We start from the raw sequence: 15874 nt of genomic DNA on the forward strand, positions 1-15874 counted from the left end.
CAGGAGAGCGGAGGCAGAGTGTTCTCTCTCTTCACATCCTTCATTTCTTATCTAAATATTTCTACGATGCTTTCTGGCATCTCACGGTCAGCACACACTTTTCCTGGCTGTTCAGTTTTAAACAAATATTCAGCAAATGCTTCTTTTGACTTTAGTTTGTATCTGGCCCTACCCTTCACATAATCACACCTACATTAATCCTTAAGAAGCCGTTTAATAGTTTTTTCTGTGAAACACAAAAAAGGAAAAGTTGTCCAGTGCAGATTCGAGATCGCCCCACACTGGCACTTTTCTTAAAGCAAACCCAAGTCACAGATAACATCCTCGTTTGCCTTTAGAGAACTTTATTTACATGTCCATATATAGCAAGGTTCATGATGCAGTTGTGAAAATACCTGTCTGCCTTATATGTACCCTAACAAATACATTTAAAAAACCCATTTAATGTTGAGTGTTTCGATGACAGAGAGGCCCAAACGAGTATATAGTTCACCTCCTGTGAGCGGTTTGAACTCACTTCTGTCTTCAGGGTCGTGGCTTCCGGTTTCAGGCTGGTTTTCCCTAAACATATTTCCACAATAATTCTGGCTTTGTTGTTTGATAAAGACGGAAAAGGAACAAAGACAAACCCTCAGGAGACTTGAGAAGAAGCCCTGTGCTGTCTTGTGAGTACTGGAGATGATACAATCATGTTGCTGCTCATGAAACTTAGCCAGGAGAGAAAATACATGTAGCTGGAACCTCAGAGCACGCCATCTTCACATCTGCCACACATCTGCTGCCCCGAGGAGCGGCACGTATCCGGACCGGGCCAAGCTGACCCAGGATGGGACTCTTTACACAGCACAGATATGGATAGTATTTTTCCATTAAGCCCCTGAACCCTTCCCCCCCCTCCTCAGCCACACATCTGTCTTCTTCCACTTGATGCAGTCCAACTGTGTGCGAAAAATTCAAAGGCTAAAAAAATAAGATTTTTTTTGTTGCTAATTTCTTGTTCACTACAGAGGTTTTATTTTGTTAAAAAAAGGAACAAAAAAAAGGAACAAAAGCAAAAGTTCTTTGGAGGAATCCCACATTTTGCGCAGCTATAGACTAACCAGCGTTCTCAGAGCATTAAAAACAGAGTTTGTTTTTTTCCAGAGATGTGACTTTGTGCCCCCTTTGCTTCTCTTTCTCATTTCTTTCACAAACGTAAACAAAACAACAAAGTACGAGTTGAGTGTCTCTTGTTTTCCATGCCACCGAAGCTCTGTACAGTCATTGGTGCAGGAGGGAGCCTCAGCCCCGCCCCCTGATTATTAGTTTTTTTTTCAGCCAATCAGAGATCAGTAGATAACTTCGTAGACTGTAGCCTTCTTGTCCCCGGAGCCGGTGACGATGAACTGATCGTCAGGAGAGATGTCACAGCTGAGGACCGACGAAGACTCCTTAGACTGGACAGAGAGGAAGGAATGTTAGCTACAGCCACGTTTCTGGACACAGTGACACATATTCACATTAATCCAGTCAAAAATAATCGCTTAGTGTCTCAAAATAAACCTCCAATAGGAACATTAAAGGTCACCCATCATGCTATTTTTAGGCAATAGCATAGGTCTCGAGATATATAAAAAACATGTATATGAAGTGTTTTGCTCAAAATACCAAAGATCACCCATTCTAGCCACGCCTCATATCCCTCTATTTCACTTCCTGTTTCAAAAGTGCTGATTCAGGGGATAAAGCTTTAAAAACAAAAAAGCTAAACTAAATGCTGCGGCGATGAAACGCCAAAAACACATCAAGGATTCTCTCTGAAACAGTTTGGAGCTCAAAGGCTTTCTCTCTTGCCGGTTATACCACAACCTTTTTACTTCTTCACAGACATGCTCTCCGGTACAGGTTAGCTCTGAGTGTTAGCGATGCTAATGTAAACAAAAGCCATATTACGTCCAAAACACGCCGGGTATTGATTCCGATAAACTTTCTGATAGGGCCGTGGGTCCACGCACGGAGGAAAAGAGAGAGGGTTTTATTTTCTGACGCTGCGTGAGTTCCCGACAAGGGGACACATTTATGTATAAAAGACATCAAAAAGTGCATTTTGAATAATAGGTCCCCTTTAAATTACATTTGTTATACTTTATAACTGCATTGTTTGCAGGCAGATTAGATGTACAAACAGTGAATTAGTCATGTGTTTGTCTCAAAATAACCTATATACACATTTTAAAGTATTTATATCTGAATAGTTTTTTGGCAAGAAAACACCATTTCTCACCATCTCATCACGTCACCGTCCTACGTAGTCATTTTAATAATGCAATAAGACTGCTAAACACCTGCGCTCTGTTAAGTGCCTCGATAAACATTCATCTGTTTGTCATCTTGCAATTTACTTATTTATCTAAATAGTTATCACCGTAATAAACCGTATTTAATTTCGTCTTAAGGTACAATAATTAATTTTACATTCTGTTCTTGTATATATTCTATTTACGTGTATTTAGACTTCTTGCACTATTTTTGATTTATATTTTATTATACGTTGCATTGTGGAGGACACCATTTTCATTGCCATTAGTTCACTGTAGCTCATGTGCCCATGACAACGAAACCTTTCAATCTTGAATTGAACCTTTTCTGAACATAGAATCCTGAGAGCTGAACATGACGCCAGGTGTTTGATGGCTTACCTGGAATATGCTGGATCCATAAGGTGTCCGCCATGCGTTCAGGAGGTTATCTTTGCCTGTGCTCACGAACCATTTACCTACAGGACGAAACGCACACACACACCGACAGATAAAGTCTCAGGGGAGGTGAGATATAAAGAAGAATGGAGCGGTGAAAAGGAAGATACTGTTTCTGAATAATAAGAGACGCAGAGGGTTTGTTCTGCTCCCCTGGTCAGGGAGTGTGTGAGGTGTGTGTGTAGTGTGTGTGAGGTGTGTGTGTAGTGTGTGTGTGTACGTACCGCAGTAGGCGAACTTGAGAGAGAGAACACAGCTCTCGTGGAGGTGCAGCTGGTACTTGTCAGGTTTGGAGACATGCAGGACTTCCACGTTGCTGCTCTCCATTCCCACAGCCAGCCACTCGCCTGTCGGACAGTAACCCAGAGAGAAGATCTGGAGGGGGAGGGGGGGGGGAGAAATGAGGAGATGAGAGCGGGAACAAATCATAGGCAGCGTGTCTGGACTGCAGCGAGTCAGATTTATATGTAAACAGTTAGAAAGATATCACTCGTCCCCGGCTTGAGCTTCAATCTCAGGAAACACGTATCTGTGATCCTCTCCAGAACGGAGTCATCACATACAGAGCATCAGCTAGTTCCTGAGCAGCGTCCTTCACACGCTGATCTCCAAGAGAGGGAGTCACACAGTCACAAGAAGAGTAGAAAGCAGTATTCAATGTTTACTTCAGAAATGAGCATGCTTGCCATATGTCTCTCTCCATAGAGGCTGAGTCATCATGTTAATCACATAGCTATCACATGCCTCAAACAGTCCGGATGCTCTTCTGGGTCATCACACATCCTGTCACGTTCACAGCTACAGCTGGGACACCTTTGTTACTCTCATGTTGGAAGCGTACATTGAGTAACATGTATATATACTCGGAGTTTAGTGTGTGTGTGTGTGTGTGTGTGTGTGTGTGTGTGTGTGTGTGTGTGTGTGTGTGTGTGTGTGTGTGTGTGTGTGTGTGTGTGTACCTGCGAGGTGAAGTCGTGCTGCTGCAGCTGCCGTCCCTCCCGGAGGTCCCAGCAGCGGACCGTGTTGTCCAGCCCCCCCGTCCACAGCTTGGTGCCGTCGTTGGAGATGTCGATGCAGCTCGCTCCGTCCGTGTGGCCCTGGAACTGCCTGCAGAGCGGAGACACACACACACACACACACTTTAGAGACACACTTTAGAGACACACTCACAAAGACACACACTTTAGAGACACACTCACAAAGAAACACACACACTTTAGAGACACACTCACAAAGACACACAAACTTTAGAGACACACTCACAAAGATACACGTTCAGAAAGACACAAACTTTAGAGACACTCACAAAGACACACACACACACACTTTAGAGACACGCTCACAAAGATACACACAAACTTTAGAGACACACTCACAAACTTTAGAGACACACTCACAAACTTTAGAGACACACTCACAAACTTTAGAGACACACTCACAAAGACACACACATACAAACTTTAGAGACACACTCAGAAAGACACACACTTTAGAGACACACTCACAAAGACACACACACACACACACACACTTTAGAGACACACTCACAAAGAAACACACACACTTTAGAGACACACTCACAAAGACACACACACTTTAGAGACACTCACAAAGACACACACCTCTGGACTCCACTGGCCACTCAGTCTCATCTCTGCACACGCCTTAATACTTTATTGTTTTATTTAATAAAGCCAGGGTCCTTCCTTCCTTTCACAAAGACTCTTTATTCTTCAAAGCATGCTTGGCGATGTCCTTTTCCAGTAGCCTGATTTGAGGTCTTTTAAAGACACTGATCAACAAGCCGAGACTAATGCCTGAGTAACTGTAGCAACGCGTCACATGAAAGTGTTTCGTTACACTTTAAGCTCACCACAAAATACTCTTATTAACGGGATTAACTCGACAGCAAGTTAATTTATTATATTATCTATTTATAACTTATTGTTAATAACCCTGTGGTTAATAACTCCATTGGGTCTTTGTAAGGAGACCACCATGTTCATACATGTATTCAAAAGTCTTAATGCGGACACACTAAGTGGATTGGAACACACCTGTAGCTCCGCCTCCTCTGATCTTGTCTCTTGTTGCACATCGACAGTTTGCTCTTCCCTCTCTACTTTATGATGGACAGCGTAGATGTTTCACAAATTATTTTTCTTCTCTGTGCAGTCGCCTCCATTTTCTCATTTCCCACTCCGTTGCCTCTCGTCCTCCCCCATCACTCTCTCCTCTCTTTACTTCCTCCTCCTCCTCTCACGTGACTAACAGAGTCCGGCTATTTGACCAGTTGCCATGGCGTTTACTCAAACTCCTCCTCTTACCAAGTGGTGGCATGTAATCAAGTACATTTACTCAATAATTGAACTAGTATTTTCATTTTATGCTACTTTATATTTTCACTTCACTACATGTTTGAGCCAAATGCTGTACTTTTTACTACATTCATTTGACATCTTATTTTACTAGCTACAATTTAGATTACTAACATCAAATATAAATAAACTAATGAATTATGATATATTATTAGAGGTTAGGATACCTAGCAGGATAACAAGTCATTCAGATAAACCCCACCTTTACTAAGAACAACTTGGAATGATTCGGGACATGTTGTACTTTTCCTTTTGGTATTTACTTGAACGAGATTTTGAGGCGGAAATGTTACTTCATCATTTCCACTGTAGTGTTCCTACTTCTACGACAAATACTCGAGTACTTCCTCCCCCCCCTCTCACCTGACCAGCGTCTGGTTGTGGAGGTCCCAGACCACGATGTTCCCGTCGCTGCAGCAGGAGAAGCAGACCTTGTTGTCGGGGGAGATGGCCAGAGCGTAGCAGGCGGGCGCCGACGACGTCAGCTCCGCCTTGATGCGAGGAGTGGGCGTGGCCAAGTCCCAGATGGACAGCGTGCTGGCCTCCCCCCCCACGATCAGGGTCCGTCCGTCTGAGAGCAGCTTGCAGGAGCGGATGTAGTTATCCCTGTTCTGATGGGACAAAAACATAAACATTTATATCCAGTAATATATGTTGCAGCGCTCGGTAACGGAGGACAAAGGGATTCGGAGTTAACCGCGCTGCTACTGAGGAAGAACAATAAATCAAGAGGCGGCCGGGTCTGGATTTAGGACAAGAACTCAAAGGGGATTCATCCTCATCGTGTGAGCAGCATAAAGCAGCATTAGTAGACTTCAGAGGAGGGAAGTAGGGAGTACAAATACTTTGTTACTGTACTTAAGTACATGTTTCTGGTATCAGTACTTTACTCCACTACTTATTTTTCTGACGACTTTCTACTTCTTACATGTTGAACACAAATACCTGTACTTTCTACTTCTTACATGTTGAACACGAATACCTGTACTTTCTACTTCTTACATGTTGAACACAAATACCTGTACTTTCTACTTCTTACATGTTGAACACGAATACCTGTACTTTCTACTTCTTACATGTTGAACTCAAATACCTGTACTTTCTACTTCTTACATGTTGAACTCAAATACCTGTACTTTCTACTTCTTACATGTTGAACTCAAATACCTGTACTTTCTACTTCTTACATGTTGAACTCAAATACCTGTACTTTCTACTTCTCTCATTTCCCAAACAGCTGGTTCCTTTAGTCTGAATGTGTGTTTGGTGCGTGATCATTATTATTTAGAGTCATTGCGTGCCTATTGATTTGAACACGATCCGTGTATTCATCATTTCCTGGTCTTCTCTAAAGAAGAGGGACCAATGGAAACGTTGTCATGTTGCCGTTGGTCGGCATGGAAACATTCATTTGCTAACAATGACATTATTGTTCTATTAATATAAAGGGAGGTCAGGTACTCTTTAATGCAGCTGCTAGCTATGGGTACTTTTTACTGAAGTACATTTCAAAGCCCTCTCTAATTTTACTTGAGTAAAGAAGTTTAGTCAGTACTTCCACCAGAGTATTTTTAAACACGAGTATCTGTACTTTTACTTGAGTAAAGGATGCGTGTACTTGTACATCTCTGTTAGACACACGATGGACAACAGATGCAAGTGTCTCCTCACCAGACAGTCCAGCTGGGCCATGGGGCTCTTGCTCCCCGGCTGGCTGATGTCCCACACCTTCACGCAGCCCTTTCCTCCGGTGTAGACGTGGCGGGTGGAGGTGCTGATGGTGACGGCACACACCACCTCTCCGTGGTTCAGGGTGTGGATCTGACGGGCGTGCCGAGGGATCCCCGGGCCCAGCAGGGCGTCGGGGGGGAAGGGAACCGGCTGCATCTGGCCGTCTGCGCTCACATGGAACGAGTAGGCTCTGCGGAGAAACAGAAAATTATGAATACCAAAATAAAAGCTGCAGACTAAAACTTCCTAAGATGCAGGGGTTGTTTAAACTAAAAGAATAACATGGGGACAATTTAAGAATACAGAACTCGTGTGTCTAGACGTCGTCTCCTCTAACTTCATTATCAACAGAGAAACACTCGACAGACGGGGGTGAGTGACTCAAACCTGACATTTAATAATGACATATGGACAGTCTCTTGAAGCGGCTCTGCACATTACCCTGACGTCACTTTGCCTGCATCAGCCGCTCCTCTGCAGAGGCAACAGAGATACCCCAGAGAACGGAGGGAAGGGGACCAGACACTGAAGTGCTTTCAAGTAGCAAACTTTTCAACGCTTTATTTAAATAGTTTTCTTCTGACTTTCCGCTTCAACCTAATGCTTTGTTTTCCTTTCTTGTGTTGTTGTAACCGGAGCAGAACTTGAGTTTACAGTGAACAGGTGAAGATGTATTGATGGAGGAAACTCACGGTTTCCCAGCGGCGGCTGACTGCAGGCTGGCAGGAAGCCCCCTCATGTGCGGGTGTGGAGACTCATAGCCCACCTGTCGGAGAAAGAGATCATCTAACGTGAGAAAAAACACCTCAAAAGATCCCGGTGTTCATGTAGAGGCGAGAGTTCACTCGTAACAAAAGAGATCATATCAGAAACGAGATCATGTTAAAGCTAGAGACTTTTTAAGAGGTTACTCCTGGTTGCTCTGCCTCTCACACACTCCCATGCACACACAGATCCCTCCGTGTCCTCTGACGGGCTGATCTACTGAGGTGTTGCATATGAGAGTGACGACAGCGCGTGGAGCTCACCACAGGGGAGCGTCCGTATCCTGCGGCGGCGGCGGCGGCTGCTGCTGCTGCCGCTCCGTTCATCTGGGGGGAGACCAGGTGGAGGCCGGCCCCGTACCCCGCCGCCCCCCCCAGGTCCCCGTTCACCCCCGGGGGGAGGCCAAACGCCCCCGGAGGGTACGCTCCCTGCACCGCCAGGGTGTTCCTCAGACCCAGAGCTGCAGGAGGATGGGGGGGGGGGGGGAGAGTCAGTTCATCATCAATCAGTTAAGAGAACAGAGTGTTGATTCAGGAAACAACATGGCAGTTATTCAGAGATATATATATAATAATACATTTATTTTGGGGGGCGCCTTTCAAAACACCCAAGGACACGTTACAGGGTTACATATATTATTTATATATATATTTATATATTTGATCCAGATTTATATATATATTTATAAAAAAGGCAGCTGAGGTTATGGGGTGTTGTTTAGATAACTTCAGTCTCCAAATACAGGGAGCAGTTGGATACACGGGTAGCTAACGCATGCTAGCTAACTAGCTAAGGCAAGGCAAGTGTATTTATACAGCACCTTTCAACACAAGGCAATTCCAAGGCTTTACAAAAATGAAAAACATTCAGGGGCAGATAGATAGCTAACTTTAGATCGGTAGATAGATACTTTATTGATCCAAAAGCAGCCGTTTTCTCAGGCAATAAAATATTGAAAAAGATGGAATAGAGTACAAATGTAATACAATGTAAATATATATATAGACAGCAGATATCCTCATATATAGAGTAAAAAGACATAATCAGAAAGAATACATGTACTATGAAATATGAATATATACTACAGCAGCAAAAAGGTAGACTTATTCCTCATTTTAGCAGAGGGTGACGTGAGAGTGACTCCCTGTGCAGCCGCTCACTCTCTCAGAGTGAGACAGTGACTGACAGGCTGTGGACGAGCTGCTGCCATACAAAGAGCTCAGCCACTAAACTGCACAAGACCACTACTGCCCCCTGCTGGCTGCCTCACCCTCCTGCAGGGAGACTGTGTGTGTGTGTGTGTGTGTGTGTGTGTGTGTGTGTGTGTGTGTGTGTGTGTGTGTGTGTGTGTGTGTGTGTGTGTGTGTGTGTGTGTGTGTGTGTGTGTGTGTGTGTTCATGTAAACGCCCCACATCATCGGTCTGTGCATGTAGCTGCATTTGCGAGTGTGTACATATGCATGCATAATGGTGTGTGTGTGTGTGTGTGTATGTGTGTGTGTGTGTGTGTGCTCTAACAGGTGATGCGAGGAGAAAAAAGCGCTACAGTGAAATAGATGGAGGCTCATTATGAAGCCGCTCACAGTCACAGTCCATCACCTCTCCTAATCTTTCCATTTATAAATGTGAGGGGCGCTGAATATTTTTGCCCACAGCTGCTTATTAAGTCCAGATGGTTGGTTGTGTGTGTGTGTGTGTGTGTGTGTGTGTGTGTGTGTGTGTGTGTGTGTGTGTGTGTGTGTGTGTGTGTGTGTGTGTGTGTGTGTGTGTGTGTGTGTGTGTGTGTGTGTGTGTGTGTGTGTGTGTGTGTGTGTGTGTGTGTGTGTGTGTGTGTGTGTGTGTGTGTGTGTGTGTGTGTGTGTGTGTGTGTGTGTGTGTGTGTGTGTGTGGGGGTTCAGGATAACAATTCTGCAGAGGTACATTCATATGTCTAGGTGATGCCATCTGCGGAGGAGGGGCACAGGAGGGATTTGCCTTTAGTCTCCAGTGCTGTCGGCAAGATTCATATTTTAACCTCAAACTAACTTTAGGGTTGTGAAGTTCAAAGCCTGAGTTATCAATTAGGCAGGGAAGATGTTGGGGGAATAAGAGCCATATACGTGGAGGATCTTACCGATGGGGTCGACACCAGGCTTGCCGGAGACAGGTCTGAACTGTGGGGGTCCGCTGGGCCCCGGGGTGTTGGACTCTTGAGACATGGGGGTCCCTGGCTTCATACCTGGAGTGCTGGACTTCTCCCTCTGGGACAGGAGAGAAGAAAGAGGGTTATTAAACATAGACGGAAACAAGAATAACTTGAATTGCTCATTGGTGGCGCTGTTGAGCAATTCTTCACACTGCCAGATGCAAGACCTCGATTGTACATATGTTTGAGTTTATTGTCGAGTTTGATCCAGCTTGGAGTAACGTCAGGCACTCAAGAAATCTAATTGTTTCGTAATAAAAAACTAAAACTGATAATTATCTGTACAATTTCAACTAACGCCCGTCGTCCGTGCATTGTCGAAGCATTGAACCATGATGGATACATACATATATGACACATGTTCTACATGGATAGTGTTGGGGAAATGTTTTCCAAGGCCCATAACTTTGCCCCAGTTTATCAGTTCAAGCTGTCCTGACTGAGCACGCACCTGTAACCTTGGCTGCTGCGCTCTCAGTGTTCTGCCTCCCTGTTCCTGCCTGTTGGATCAGCTGATAGAGGTGTTATGGTTCTATGTTCCTGCCTGTTGGATCAGCTGATGGAGGTGTTATGGTTCTATGTTCCTGCCTGTTGGATCAGCTGATGGAGGTGTTATGGTTCTATGTTCCTGCCTGTTGGATCAGCTGATAGAGGTGTTATGGTTCTATGTTCCTGCCTGTTGGATCAGCTGATAGAGGTGTTATGGTTCTATGTTCCTGCCTGTTGGATCAGCTGATAGAGGTGTTATGGTTCTATGTTCCTGCCTGTTGGATCAGCTGATAGAGGTGTTATGGTTCTATGTTCCTGCCTGTTGGATCAGCTGATAGAGGTGTTATGGTTCTATCTCTGAACTAGCTAAACACACGGGTCTGGGGGAGAGTTCTTCAGAATTGACGTGGCAACTCTACTGTAAAGTCATAACCTCTGGCTCTGGGACTAGTCTTGTGAATTCTCCGGCCGAAGCTCCAAATAAACCATCAGTGCTTGACATCAAAGCTCTCCCCGTGTCTCCCTCCTGAGTCGGTGACTCCCGCTGCGTTGCTGCTACACAGAAGCTTCCCTTGCAGATAGTGATAACACGTATCATATGTCTCTTCTATCTTATCTTTCTATGTCTGTGCTCCCTACAGCTGTGGCGGTGTACCTGTGGGGGCTCTTTGCCGCGGGACGGGGAGGGTGCGCTGCTGGAGGAGGCCAGGGAGGCCGGGCTGGCCTGGGGGGGGGCTTCTTTACGGGACGGGGGCATCTTGTCCAGGCCGTTCTCCCTGGACGAGTAGGACTGCACACTGCGGGGGGACGAGGGGTCCTGAATTCAAAACACAGACGTCATTAAACAGGACAGGAACAAGAAGCAATGGCCGTCAGTCAGTCAGTGTTTCAGTACCGGAAACACAGCGGGTCGCATGGAATCAATCTGTGTCTCTTTCTATTCTCATGTGGCAACTCTTTTCTTATCTGGGATAACCACGGTGACCTTTCTCAGAAGTGCTAAATGTTTCCAAGTCAGACTTGCACAAATGAATACTGAATCTTGCGTTAATGACTCCTGCTCATGCTGACCGTGCCAAACCACCTCCTCATGTATTCAAATGTCACTTCACCAAAAAGTATTCCTACGCTTATCACAGGTATAATTCTTGCTCAGCTTCAGTAGTCAAAGTCAAATGTAAGTAAGTGGCTGTCTCTTTAGTACGACATTTATGTTTTCCTGTTCGAATGTGTCTGTGGAAACACAAAGGAGCTTTCTGTACACGCAGAGAACAGGGACTGTAGATGTTGTCCTCCATCCCTTTGGAAGCACGTTAATGACGAATGTTGAAAGAAAATGATACAGCGAGAACATGTCGGCTTTAGTGCTATAAGGGCAACAGAAGCTTGTTTTATAAACAGTGAACCTCTCCTTTCACGGCTTATGCCATCTTGCTGTTTTAAAAGAAGGTAGGATAAATCCCTGGCACCAGAAGACGAGACCCACCCAACACTTCAATGGAAAAGCTTTTGGGGAACTGTGCCCATTCTCAGTTACTGTCATCTCATACAAAATGGACTCTTACATATTCATTTGGGAGTCAAACAATCATTTTAAGTACAAAAAACAATGATTTCCATCTTTGTATTATAAAATGTGCCATGCGTCTCGTCTGCATTCAGTCATAAAAGTCATACATGCAGGAGTGTACATAAACATGTAGGAAGCGCAAAGGGTGTGTATGCACTTTATAGTTGTGAAATAATAAGGGCAGGCGTAGAGGAGAAGAAGAAGAAGGGAGGGAGGGAGGGGGATCATCATTATTATTATTATTGATATCATTCAGATGTTCCCGTTAGGTGCGTTTACATGATGTATGCAGATGAAAGCGCTGAGGTGAGGCGGATAAAGGCCGGCGGCCGGATACTAACCTCATCCACCACCAAATTATCATCACTCTTATCCGCATCGCTGCCCTGTGAGAGCAGAGAGGGACGTTAGATATTCGCTGTTTACAGCCTGATGTATGTAGATTACATGTAGAAATATACAACACAGTCATACACAAATACAGGTGTGTGAGTGTGAAAGTGAACGCCTTTAAAAAAGTTGTATTAAACATTTTTATTTGCATCGCAAACAGAGGAATATCAAATAGATCATCTTAACATTTTATAGCTTGAGATTTTAAATGTTAAAGTGTTTGTAAGTGGTTTGAAATGTCTAACTTAGGGAGGTACAACCCTCTCAAGGGCACTTTGGCATTTGATATTGCTAGTGTTCCCGAATTGAAGAGCTACTAGATATTAATTTGTCCCACAATAAAAAACATTCCTTTTCAGAACTGAATAGAACTGCAAGATTTGTAAAAAATAATTAGTTGTGAATATCTTTGAAGGATGTTCCCACTGCGATGCGATTGAATCATCATAACTCATTATCGCAGTGGCGAACCGTCAGGGCCTTCAAGGTGTTCAGAGAATACCCCGGAACACTCTGATAAAACTAACAAAACATCGATTTAATAAATGTTAATTATATAAATAAAATGAATAAATGAGAATGGTATCTGTGTTGTTGATCTGTAATATTACAGTGTTACGTTGATTTGTTTCTCCTTCTCGGACCACGCTACGCATTTCAGTGGGTTTGTGTTCGAAAAGAAAGCAACCAATCAGATCTCGTTCTGGGTCTCTGGGTAGAATATCCTTCAACAAGGTATTCTACATCCTTGATCGAATGCCCTGGCCGTTGCACTGAATGAGAGCGCACGTTTGATCAACCAATCATATATTGATGTGTAGCCAATGGGCGTGTTCTTTCAGAGTTCCCCTCGGTTCCAGGGTGTTCTAGAAGGCCCGCTCGTTAACTGGCTCGAGACAGAGGATCTAGAGATGAATGCGACGAAGCAATTCATGCCGTTTTATTGTTTTTAACGTTGAAATGGCGAGTGCAACAGATGAAGAGGAAGTTGTTGCAGAATTGTTGCGAGTACCTTTTCAAGACGACAATTCAGTGAAAAGACGGACATTATAACGCCGGGCGGCGGCGGCGGGGTGTGTGTGTCTACAGAAGGTCCAGTTGTGATAGACACGGTTCGCCACTGCATTATCGTAATAGAATATAATAATAGGGCCTTTTTATGCTCATGTTCAGGTTGATATTTGTTTGTTGCGCCTCTGTGTACTGTCAGGGAAGGGAAAACACAAACGGGGCCTCTTCAAGAGGATCTTTATCAAACAAACATGTGTTGCTTATTCTATAGAATATGATTTATAGGGCTGAAATCTCTGCAGCTCCAAAATACTTAAATTAAAATAATATTTTACATATTTATAGCCCTTCAAATGTTTGCTTCCCTATTGTCAAAGCCGACATAATATCTGTGAGTATTTACACCCGACTCTCACGCTCCTGTTTCTAGTCTTAAGATCTCTCTACATGTATACGCTTGTTTGCCTTCAGGGGACACTCCAATCGACGCGTCTGCTTATCCACAAAACCGCCAATCATACAGGGATGGCAGCAGATGCAGGTGATTTGAAATACGGCCCATAAAGAAGAGCCCGATCCGAGGTATGCAGCATCGGAACACCTGGTCTGAGGAGGCAGAGTTGGGTGGAACTGCAGGTCCTTAAACATTTAACAGTGTGGAGAAAGAGCCTCACATAGTCGGTCATGAACTCCTTCTCCTCAGCTTTCCTCTTCTTGCCGTTGCTGAGGTATTCTGCCGCCCGACCCTTATCCCCATTGGACAGAGAGCTCTGCAGGAGGAGAGAGAGAGAGAGAGAGAGAGAGCAAGATGGTGAGGCAAGCAGCAATAAAAGGGGGAGAGGAAGGCAGGAAGGAGTGAGGGCAGTGAGGGAGGAAGAGGGTGATAATGAGGTGAGAGGGACTGCATAAATCATGTCAGGCTCATAAGCTGCGGAGATGAATGTGAGAGAAGAATATCAGCCGGCATCGACCGGAGGCTCGCTGGAGGAGAGGAGGGAGAAAGAGAACGCTTCAAGCTTTCTTCAGGTTCTCAGAGAAGACTGGGAGCAGCGAGAGCGTGTTCTGATACACAGCTGTTTAAATAATAATAACAGTCATAACTTTTAGGCAGTGTTGAAATAATGCTGAGATCTGAATCATCCCCACGCAAGGTCCGGCTTCAGTGACCGAACACCAGTGTATGCATATATTTAAGTCTCAGTTGAAGTCCATCGGCTGAAAAGATTAGTTGATTTAACGATATGTAAATTCTTCGAAAAATAATCTGCACATATTTAGGAAAATCAACTCGTCATACAATTCATATCGAGAACAAAACTGTACTCGAAATACAGAGTCACAAATACGGACATTTGGCGCTAAATAAAACTCAAAAAGGCTTTATTTTACGGGAATTTAAGCATAGTTTAATAAATATAAAATATTGAATAAATATCTAAGGAAATCCTTTAATTATAATCGGAAAAAGTATTAAATAAAAGGTGCAAGAAAGTGACGCATTTTCCTGTTTGACTAATTGACAAAGACAATGGACAAATTATCAGATTTCTGAGTCTTTATTTTATGTTTTTTACAGCCATAGAAAACAGAAGACGGAATTTGCTGAACAATTGTGTGGAAGAGTGCGAGTGTACTGGATATGAATGATTGTGTGGTACTCACTGGTCCTGCTTCACGGTCTGCTCATTCCAAGAAGAAGCACCACAACACATCCAGGAATCGGCCACAGGACAGCAAGTTCATAAACACAACACACACACACACACACACACACAGAGAAATGCATCATTATCTGCCATCACTTTACGTCACTCTACAGCTGATGACTCGGTGGGAAAACATCCCAGAGGAGTGTTATGATCAGATCTGTCCCGTGCCCTGCCAAGCACTCAAAGCCAATCATCAGGAACCAAGCGCGGTGTTTACTCGGTGTAGTTCAGGTTGTTTTGATCGTAAAGTAAAAATACGATATTGTTTAGTTCCAGATGCCTGCTGTGACTAAATATATGATGTGCCTTTGTAGATCCACTGTGATCTGTACGTTGTAATGCACACGTGTAACCCCGTTAGAGTTTTAAACTTTCAGGGACAAAGAGAGACGAGTAAAGCATCCTTCAGAGTGTTGCTGTACCTCTGTGGTGCTCCGCGGCGGCCGCAGCGGCGGCGGCTGCCTCCAGGTGAGCTCGCTCATCTTTGGCAGCCAGCTGAGCCCCCAGAGCGCCAGACAGCGCCAGCAGGCTGGACCCCCCCCCCAGCGCCAGCCCGGGGTGGGACAGTCCTGACGGGTGAGGGCCCATCGGCAAACCCTGAGCATGCTGAGAGAGGTGCTGGGCCTGGAGCTGTTGCTGTAGAGAAGAAGAACGGGAGAAGTTAAGTAAAGAGATAAAGGACACGAGATGAGATTTGTGTGACTTGCAAGCAATGAGGCTAAACAGGAAGTGATTAAGGAGGTAGGAAGAAGAGGGAACTAAGTGCTGCGATGTGTACGAAGGGGCAGAAACTGAGATAGTGGTAACCAAGTCAGCGTGATGGGAATACAAAAAAAAAGTTAGAATTCAAAGTCAATTTAACTATAAATCCTATTTGCACATCAAATATTTGGAAAAACTCAAATTTGT

At 44.4% G+C, this 15874-nt stretch overlaps 1 protein-coding gene across 3 annotated transcripts in view; it reads right to left on the reverse strand.

Moving 5' to 3' along the window:
• Positions 1-327: 327 nt before the first annotated feature.
• Positions 328-15874, reverse strand: part of tle2a (TLE family member 2, transcriptional corepressor a) — a 49611-nt gene continuing 34064 nt past the window's right edge. For all 3 annotated transcript variants that reach the window (XM_034081374.2, XM_034081375.2, XM_034081373.2), the window contains exons 7-20: positions 15388-15601; positions 14919-14935; positions 13931-14026; positions 12194-12238; positions 10938-11099; positions 9722-9848; positions 7873-8069; positions 7537-7610; positions 6785-7034; positions 5477-5724; positions 3695-3842; positions 2960-3110; positions 2679-2755; positions 328-1436 (exon numbers count right to left, since the gene is read on the reverse strand). In XM_034081374.2, the coding sequence (XP_033937265.1) occupies positions 1329-1436; positions 2679-2755; positions 2960-3110; positions 3695-3842; positions 5477-5724; positions 6785-7034; positions 7537-7610; positions 7873-8069; positions 9722-9848; positions 10938-11099; positions 12194-12238; positions 13931-14026; positions 14919-14935; positions 15388-15601 (1914 nt within the window). In that variant the 3' untranslated portion in view covers positions 328-1328. The remainder of the gene's footprint in view (positions 1437-2678; positions 2756-2959; positions 3111-3694; positions 3843-5476; positions 5725-6784; positions 7035-7536; positions 7611-7872; positions 8070-9721; positions 9849-10937; positions 11100-12193; positions 12239-13930; positions 14027-14918; positions 14936-15387; positions 15602-15874) is intronic.

The sequence above is a fragment of the Pseudochaenichthys georgianus genome, chromosome 4 (genome assembly GCF_902827115.2).
Source record: "Pseudochaenichthys georgianus chromosome 4, fPseGeo1.2, whole genome shotgun sequence".
Classification (NCBI taxonomy): Eukaryota; Metazoa; Chordata; class Actinopteri; order Perciformes; family Channichthyidae; genus Pseudochaenichthys; species Pseudochaenichthys georgianus.